Consider the following 10,180-nt stretch of genomic DNA (forward strand, 5'->3'; position numbering starts at 1 on the left):
AACCCCGGATCTGTGTCACGGTCGTGGGTGGTACCCAATCGAGCACATCCTTTACTTTGCTCGGGTCCACGGCTATACCTTTGGCGGATAGTACATGTCCGAGAAACCAACTTTCTTGAGCCAAAATTCGCACTTACCGAACTTGGCATATAACTGATGGTCGCGGAGCCGTTGTAGTACTGCTTGGAGGTGATCCTTGTGTTCTTCTTAACCCTTGGAGTAAATGAGGATGTCATCGATGAAGACTACCATGAATTTGTCGAGGAAGTCCATAAATACTTTGTTCATCATATGCATGAAGAAAGCAGGGGCATTGGTGAGACCAAAGGACATCACGGTATATTCGTAAAGACCGTACCGAGTAGTGAATGTGGTCTTAGGAATATCTTCCTTTTTAATCTTGAGCTGATGATATCTGGTCCGTAAATCGATTTTAGAGAATACCTTAGCCCCACTGAGCTAATCAAACAGATCATCAATCCTTGGCAGTGGGTATTTATTTTTGATGGTGACCTCATTCAGCTGGCGGTAATCTTTGCACATACGGAGACTACCATCCTTTTTGCCCACGAAAATTGCAGGTGATCCTCATGGTGAAGAGCTGGGACAAATATAACCTTTCTGGAGTAATTCGTCAAGCTATTTCTTTAGCTCCACTAATTCTGATGAGGGCATCTGGTAATACTTTTTCTATAACGGTGCGGTTCTGGGCACAAGATCTATGGCAAACTCCAGTTCCCGATCTGGTGGCATGCCTGGCAGTTCTTCTGGAAACACATCAGGGTACTCACTGACCACAGGAATAAATTCCAATTCAACCACAGCAGTGCACACTAATTTTGGCTTGGGTATATTCTTGCGAGCATAGAATTTGGTGAGCTGCCCATCCAGACTGGTCAGATTGACTTCTCGGGTTGCGCAGTTTATGCAAACTTGATATTTGGTCAACCAATTCATACCCAATATAATATCCAACTTTTTAGACTCAATGATTACCAGAGATGTTGGAAAGCAGACCCCGTTGATATTGATCTCCAGATCACGGCAGACCAGATTGCTCTTGATTATAGATCCCGGGGTTTGTACCAGCATATTTTTGCCCAAAATTGTGCAAGGAAAATTGTTTTGGGCGGCAAAACTCTGAGAAATAAAAGAATGGGAAGCCCCAGAGTCAAATAAAATTATGGCAGGTATGTCATTAACAGAAAACATACCAATGATGACTTCTGGCTTCTCTTGGGCTTCATCGGCGGAGATATGATGCACGTGCCCAGTGAAGTTTTGCTGGTTTGGCCGCGACTCCATAAAATTGACTTGCGGCCGGCTTAGGGCATTCGTCTTGTTGTTCTTGGGGCACTGCTTGGCATAATGTCCGTGCTTCCCGCAAATGAAACAAGAATTATTGCACTGACGCTCCTCATGCATTGGATTGGTCACAATATTCTTGACTTGACTAGTGGTCTTGTTAACATTCTACTGCCAATTTGGCCTGTATTCCACCTGAGTCTGTTGCCAGGTACAAGCCTTTTGCACAGGTTTCCCATCCTTCTTTGGCTCAAACTTGCGCTTGTTGTCGTTAGCAGGCCTATGATCTGATATAAGCTTGTGCTCCCGTTCAGCAATGAACGTCTTGTCCACCAGAGTTTGGAAATCCGTGAAATCAAACATACTGAGAGCACACCGAAGTTGCGGATTTAAACCTCCAAGAAATCTGTCAATCTTCCTTTCTTCGGTGGCCATGTCATACAAAGAGTAACGGGCCAAATGATTGAATTTTTGCAGATATTCAGCCATAGACTGATTTCCTTGGACGAGCGCGAGGAATTCACGCTGCTTGGCCTTCATAACTCCAGTAGGGATATGATATTTTCGGAACTTATCCTTAAATTTCTCCCAGGTGATTTCCTCATCAATCGGCCACATGGCCTTTGTATTTTCCCACCGTATGGCAGCTGTGCCTTCAAGGTAATGATTTACAAATGGAACTTTATCATTTCCTTCAGTACGGGCAATCTCAAGCTTTTTCTCCATTGTGCGCAACCAATCGTCTGCATCCAATGGGTCAACAACCTGACTGAAACTGGGTGGATTGGTCCTCTGAAAATCTGGCAGCTTTGAGTGGTGACCATTCTGATTTCCATTTTTGTCCAACCATAGCTTCATAACTTCTCAATATTTCAATCAGATCATTGCTCCTTTTTTTCTTCAAACATACGCAGAATTTGCTCGGCGGAGGGAGGATCATGCGGTGGAGGTGGTGGCTGAACATACGGCTCGGGAGAATGTCCTGCCTGTCGTGCGGAACAACGAATAGGAGTTCCCTCACGAACGTTGCTACTGCTGCCTCCCCGCGTCATCCTATTGTGAATTTTTCCCAAGACAACACAATCGAGATGAGAAACACACAAAAATAAAATTGGGGAAAAGCCAGCGACAAATCCCGGAAGAAAGCAGAAGAGCAAAAAAACGGCGAATAAAGTCTCAACATAATTATACATAGACTCATACATGAAAAGTAAAAAACATGACTGGTTCACTACTCCCATACATGCAATGAAACACCATGACTCACACGATTACATCCATACATCATCCAGACAACTGCGAATACTCAAAGATACTACTGCTCTGCTGGGGCTGCGGCGTCCTCCCCTGAAGCGGTCTCGGATCCCGAACTGACACTACAAAAAAAATACACTTCCGTGATGATACGTGTTTGTCACAGTAGGTCGTGTTTTTTGTCATGCATGTACATCCATGACGATTTTATGACAAAATCAAGATAGTCATACCTGTGCTGTCGTAGAAGTGTTCCATGACATTACCAAAATTATCATCATGGAAGTGTGCACTTCCATGACGATAAATCGCGCGTCATAGAAGTGCTTTCGTCAAGGGTGACCGACACATGGCATCCACCATAACGGAATGCCGTTAAGCTATCGGGTCGGGTTTTAGATCCGATAACCCGTTAACAGCCCCGACCAATGGGGATTTTCCATGTGTAAAATCATCATTGGCTGGAGGAAACACGTGTCGGCTCATCGTTGGGACAGATGCCATCCACTCATTGGACAGAAGGCGCCTATGATACGTCGACACGTGGCACGGCCCAACAGAGGCCCATTCCTGTGAAAAGGTCAGCCCGTTTGACTTGGTCAAAAGGTGGCGGGCCGGCCCATGGAAAGCCTGTTAACGGCCTGTTCGCATATAGCCCATTTACAACCCGCTAACCCAAGGCCCGTTACGCCCTATCCGAATTAGGCTCAGTAGCGTTATCTGGGCCATCCAATATGATTCCAGCCCGTTTTCACTTCTGGCCCATGTATGGCCCATGACGTCTTTCGGCCCATATGAGGCCCTATGTAACTCTTGGCCTATTAATGGCCCATGGTGAAACCGGCCCGTAATGAACAGTGTATCACTTTACACCCATTAATGGCCCTTGGTGAAACTGGCCCGTAATGAATAGTGTATCACTTTATACCCATTAACGGCCCGTTATTCCATTGGGCCGTTTCCAACCCATGTTATCTTTCGGCCTTCTAAGAGCCCATTTATTCCTGGGCTGATTTCCAGCATTCATTTACTTACGGCCCATTACTGTCATTTTCTGCTTGTGGGCCAAATTCAGCCCGTGGTTACAGTTGGCCCGTTTGTGGTCCGTTAATACATTGGGCCATTTTCATAGCGTCATCAAATACGGCCTATTAACGATGGCCCGTTTACGGCCATAATGCGGCCTGTTATTGGCCCATGTTTGGCCAATCGATCATACGTCCCGTATAAGGCCCATTGATGATACGGCCCGTAGAAGGCCCATTGTTTCTACGGCCCGTAGAAAGCCCATTGTTTCTACGGCCCATAGAAGGCCTACTGTTTCTATGGCCCGTAGAAGGCCCACTATTTCTACGGCCCGTAGGAGGCCCAGTGTCACTACAGTAAATATTAGCCCATGGTTATTGTGGCCTAGTTTTAAATAATAGGTTATTGCAGCCACTAGCAAACCGTGGAAAAAGAACTGCACTGACTCCAAGCAAACAAATAAACAAGACAACAAGGAAATAAATAAGCAAGCAACTTATGCTAGGCTATCACGGCTATTACACATATTACATCCACTGTGTCACATCCCTAGTTCTGGTATGACCTAGGCTTGCTTTGTGCATCATGTTTAAATTTCAAATGAAGTTGAAATGGGGATGTTCCAAACCCTAGCACCAAAGCAAATTCAAATAGGTTCAAATTAAAAATGGAATTTCAATGAACCCAAAATGCTTTTCAAAAATGTTCATGGTCTTTGGAAAATGTTGGAAACAACAACCAGGGGTGATGCACACTTTTGCTAGACATTTTGGATTTTTGAATGAACCCATATGTATTTGATTGGAGCTGTTTAAAATAATATAAATATTTTGGAGGCTCCAAAAATGTTGGAATTTGGTGAGGGCCTCTGGTATATTATAACTAGTGGTCACAAGGAATCTCAACATTTTTATATTTGTGTTGGTATTTATTTTAAGGTCAAAAACAAATGTCAGAAATAGAAAAGAAAGCAAAAAAAGGAAAACACTTACCTGAGGCCTGGCTTACCTGGCACCCCCAGCCGGCCCAGCAGAGGCCCAGCCCACTGGCCTCTGCCAGTCACCACTTACCTCCCGCCAGGAGGACGCCGAGCGCGTGGCCGACGCACGCCGGCGCACGCCCGGCCACCTCCTGCTTGCCGCCTCCCTCTAGACGCCCCTGGAGATGCCACGCATCCTCCCCGACCCCCTCTCACTCTTCCCCCGTGCTTCTCCTCTCCTCTGTCACCCTCTCTTGCACGCACCCGAGCGCAGCCGACGCCACCGCTCGCCGTTGCCGCGGCCACTGCCTCCCCCTCATCCCTCCGTCGTGTCCACGCGCTCCGCCGCTGTGGGCTACGCCTCCTCCTCGAGACGCACGGTGCCGGACACCCTAGAACGCTGCCATCGCCATCGTCTTCAACCTCGGTTGCCGTCGTTCTTCGTCATCGATCCGTCGCTGTCAAGTCGCCCCCGAGCCCGACGACCAGCTCCTGCGACTCCCAGTGAGCACCTGCTCCAAATCCCTCTCCTTCCCGCATCGATTTCAAGCTCTAACTAGCCCCGCCACCGAGCCCGAGAACTCATCACCGCCGGCCATGGCGCCGCCGCGGCCACAGTTGCCGTCCTCGCGTCCGAGCTCATCAGCACGCTCAGCGCACCCATAGGAGCACGATGCACTCACCATCTCCTCCCCTAGTGCTCCGTAGCTCCGTTTCCATCGATGGCCGAACCACGGCCGCCGCAAACCTCGTCGCCGGCGTCGATTCTGGTGACCATCTGGTCCAGCTCCACCACCCACACATGCGGCTCAGCCCCAGCTCTCCATAGGACCCAACCACGCTCCAAACCGTGGTCTGTAGCGCGATCCCGACGCGCTCCGCTGCGTCTGGACTCGCCGGCGGCTAAACGCCGGCGACCGCTGACCTTTGACCGGCGTGGGTTGACCCCCACAGCCCAGTTGACCTCCCTCCTCTCTCTTGCTGACTTGCGGGCCCCGCCCGACTAATTACCTTAGTTAGCACTAATTAACTAACTAGGTTAGCTGCTACGGTCACTGACTAGTGGGCCCTGCCCAGTTAGTTAGGACTAACTAACTTAGTTAGTTGACTGGGTCACTGACCAGTGGGACCCACTGGCCAGGTTTGACCTGGTCAGCCCTGTTGACTCGCTTACGTCATGCTGACGTAGAGCTGATGCAATAATTGATTTCTGGAATTAATTTAACTCAGGAAATTCCAAAATATTGCCTAAACTTCAAAAAATCATAGAAATTCAACCGTAGCTCAGAATGAAATAAATTATATATGAAAAATTATCAGAAATATGCAAGGAATCCGTTTATGCCAGTTACATGCATGAAAAACCAACTTATACATGCTGTATAAGTGAAAACATAATATGGGCATTTTAAATGCTTCATTTTAAATTTCATTTGAATCTTTGATTCAAATGGGCTTCAACCAACTTGGTAGTATCTTGCATTAGGCCAAACACTAGCATTTGCACATATCATGTTCATGCATCATTTTCTTGCATTTGTTTGTGTGTTGATCGCCGGCACCGTTTCTTATCGATAGGTTCCACTCCGAAAGGTGTTCCCGAGTACCTGTCAGAGGAGCCGTACCCCTTCGTCGTTCTATCAGGCAAGAAAACCCCCTTGGGCATTTCGATAAATCCCACTCTCTTGCTCTTGCTCCTTATACTGCATTAGGACAACAACGATTCAAACTGCTACTTTCTGCTGTGGTAGTTGAACCCATTCCTCTGCATGACCTGTCATTGCCACAGTAAATAGTTGAAACCCACTAGCATGAGTAGGAGTTGCTTGAGCCTTGATGTGCCTACTCATCCATGCTTGTTTTCTTTATGCTGGCTATGCTTAGAGTTGTGTCAGGTCTGATTCATCGGGAATGAATCGAAGTGGTGAACATGTCCTACCGATAAAGGCTAAGTGTGTGAACACGTTTTGGTAAAGGTAGCGATGAGAGGCCATGTAGGAGTACATGGTGGGTTGTCTCATTGGAACCGTCCCTAAGCACTAAGTTTTGTGTATGTTGTCCAAGTCCAGTTACTACCACACATTGGGTTCCGGTTATCCGGCCCCTCTCAGCTGATTAATCCACTTGATCTCTGTCCAGGAGTTGCAACTAGTTTCTGGCGTTTGTAGGTAGTGCTACTTGTCTACCAGGTGGTGTCCGCCGGGACGGGCTTGGGACAGACTAGGAACCGTGGCACGGTGTACCAAGTGGCACCCGGATGGTGGGCTTGGGAACCCTGCACACATTGTTTGGGGCCGTGAGTGACACCCCGGTCGGATCTCCTTGCGGATGGAACCTGAATAGGCGATAAACCTGGATGAGAGACTCATGTGGTTAGTCAGGTCGTGGCCGACACCCTCGCCCGGCTTCCGCTTGAAGGTTGCCGAGGTACATGACGTGTACAGGGCTATAAGTGGCGAGAGCGTGTGTGAAGAAGTACACCCCTGCAGGGTCAACATTATCTATTCGAATAGCCGTTTTCCTCGGATATGGAAACTTGGAGGACTTATGTAGTACATAGACAACTTGAAGTGGATACTCTAAAATACGCAAGATAGGCGTGCGTGCTATGGATGGCCTTCTCGTAGGGAGACGGGAACGGATCCATAGTGGAGTATTGATATGGTGAATATGTGGACTCGTGTGCGTCTTCTCACCTCAAAGAAGTTCCTGATACTCGTAGTATAGGTTAGCCACTGAGTCAAAGCTGGCTTGCTACTGTTAAAACTCCACCATCCCCCTTTGTTGATAATGTTGCATATGTAGATAGTTCTGATGTAAGACTTGCTGAGTACCTTTGTTCTCACGTTTGCTTATTTATGTTTTGCAGTTGGTTACGCTAGTGACTTCGACGAGTAGCTTGTATCCCAGCTACGATCTTGTACCCTTGGGAGGGTCGTGTTTAGTCAGGCTTCTTAGTCTTTTCCTTTTGTAGTTGTCTATACTCAGACATGTAATGCTTCCGTTGCTTGTATGCTCTGAATGATGGGTCATGAGACCCCTGTTTGTATTGAATGCTATGTGGCTCTTCTGGGCATTTATCTATATGAGTTTGAGTTATGTTGTGATGCCATGTTGTATAGCACATACTTGCATGTTATGCGTACATGTAATGTGTATTGCTATGTGTGGGATCCGACAACCTAGTTGTTTATCCCTGGTAGCCTCTCTTATGGGGAAATGTAGTCTTGTGCTTCCATGAGCCATAGTAGTCCGCTACAGCCCAGTTCGCCGGAGTCCTGCTAGCCCAGCACTACTGCTCCAGAACACTTGACTGGCCGGCATGTGATTCACTTCGTTCCTGTGTCTGTCCCTTCGGGGAAATGTCACGCGGTGACATCCGGAGTCCTGCCTAGCCTGCTACAGCCCGGGTTCCCGGAGTCCTGTTAGCCCAGTGCTACAGCCCGGATTCATACGCTGTTGACCGACATGCTCGAGGTTGATTCATGTATGCCTGTCCCTGTAAGTTAGTGCCACTTTGGGTTCATGACTAGTCATGTCGTCCCGGGTTCTCTGTCATATGGATGCTAGCGATATTATCATATACGTGAGCCAAAAGGCGCAAACGGTCCCGGGCCAGGTAAGGTGGCACCCGTGGGAATACCGTGCGTGAGGCCGCAAAGTGATATGAAGTGTTACATGCTAGATCGGTGTGACTTAGGATCGGGGTCCCGACACACTGGGCATCAAAGTTCGCCACCAGTGCAAATATAGGGAACAAAGCAGCATATAAACACCACAGCAAAACAAGTCCAGAACTAAAACCTCTTCATAAGAGTTCAAGAAACAATATCCTGGGTACCCAAAATGCTGGCAAGATGCTTAGCAAGCTTATTAACTTTCTCTTGTTTGGCGCTTAAATCCTCCAGCGCTTGCTGTTGCACAAGAAAGGACTGATGTTTATCAGCCACAGTAACTTGTTGTTCGAGTTACTGGCCAGTACCGCTGGCACAAGCGCTTGTAGCTGGCCAGTACCGCTGTCCTGTTCAAGAACCCCCTCCAATTCAAATGGCTGATAAACAAGAAAAAGAAATTGAACGTACAAACATTGTATGATAGACAGATGTGGTAATTCACATATATGTTGTCTAACCAAACAGGACAGCATGACACAGTTTCACATATATGATGCCTAACTAAACAGGATAGCATGACACAGTTTCAGATATATGATGGATAACTTAATAGGATATAATGGCATAATTCAACATATGATGAGTACATAAACAGGATGACATGACACAACTATATGATGTCTTTCTAAAATAGGTTGGGATGAAATAATTCACATACATGTTGTCTAGGTATACAGGATGGCATGATAGAATTGACATAATTGATTCATATACTAAGCAGCTGGCACTCGCATGTATGATCTCTAAACTAAGCAGATAGAATTCAATATTGTGCATATGATGTCTAAACTAAGCAATGCAAGACACCATATGCATCATATGAGAAATATAAACATTGCAACTTAGAGCATACACCTCAGGTGGGATATAGGACTGGTCATCTGTCTCTGAATCCTCCTCTGAGGAGCTCCCTGTAACCATCAAGATATATGTTTCAACAGGTACCATTGCCTGCTCGGAAGACCTTGTTTTCACTCCAGATTTTTCCATAACCAGCTCAAATGGCTGATACACATGAAGAGTAGTTCAATATACATAGATTGTCGACAAATGGAATACGTAATGAAAAAAAGATGGCATGAGATAATTCACATATATGATGCCTGGCTCCATGGCGATGCATAATTCACATATATGATAAATGGCTGAAAAACATGGCATTGCATAATTCACATATCTGATATAGAAAGCAAACAGGAGGCATTCACACAAAGCATGTCTAATCTAAGCAGATGGCATGGCAATGCAAGACACCATATGCATGATATGAGCAATATAACCCAGCCAAGTTAGAGCATGCACCTCGAGGGGGAATATGACTAGTCATCTCTCTCTGAATCCTCCTCTGAGGAGCTATCTGTAACCAGCAAGAAATCTGCATCGATAGGTAGCACTGACTGCTCAGAAGACCTTGTTTTCACTCCAGATTTTCCCATGACCGACTCAAATGGCTGATGCACAGGAAGAGTAGATGAATGTATAAACATTGTTGACAAATGGAATACATTATGGAAAAAATATGGCACGATACAATTCACATATACGATGACTGGCTAAACAGGATGGCATTGCATGATTCATGTATATGATGCCTGGGTAAATAAGATGGCATTGCATAATTCCCATATACCCCCTCCGTTCCTAAATATTTGTCTTTTTAGAGATTTCAAATGGACTACCACATACGGATGTATATAGACACATTTTAGAGTGTAGATTCACTCATTTTGTTCCGTATGTAGTCACTTGTTGAAATCTCTAAAAAGATAAATATTTAGGAATGGTGGGAGTATGATATAGAAACCAAACAGGTGGCATTCACGCAAAGCAAATCTAAACTAAGCTGATGACATATAAGATGTATAATGTATGCAATGCAAGGCGCCATATGCATGATATGACCAACATCAGCATGCCAGGTTAGAGCAAACACCTTAGGTGG

The 10,180-nt window shown here is 46.2% G+C and overlaps 1 protein-coding gene across 1 annotated transcript; it reads right to left on the minus strand.

The window, feature by feature from the left end:
- Positions 1-1,473: 1,473 nt before the first annotated feature.
- LOC147986891 (uncharacterized) lies at positions 1,474-2,031 on the minus strand. The gene has a single exon (XM_087542189.1). The coding sequence runs from the start codon at positions 2,029-2,031 to the stop codon at positions 1,474-1,476; it is 558 nt and encodes a 185-aa protein (XP_087398315.1).
- Between the last annotated feature and the right edge of the window lie 8,149 nt (positions 2,032-10,180).

This window comes from Triticum urartu, chromosome 2A (genome assembly GCF_056163025.1).
Source record: "Triticum urartu cultivar PI428250 chromosome 2A, HENAU_Tu73, whole genome shotgun sequence".
Lineage (NCBI taxonomy): Eukaryota > Viridiplantae > Streptophyta > Magnoliopsida > Poales > Poaceae > Triticum > Triticum urartu.

Bases quoted from the DNA above. Each gene is read 5' to 3' on its own strand.
- LOC147986891 (XM_087542189.1), bottom strand. From the start codon at position 2,031: ATGGAGAAAAAGCTTGAGATTGCCCGTACTGAAGGAAATGATAAAGTT.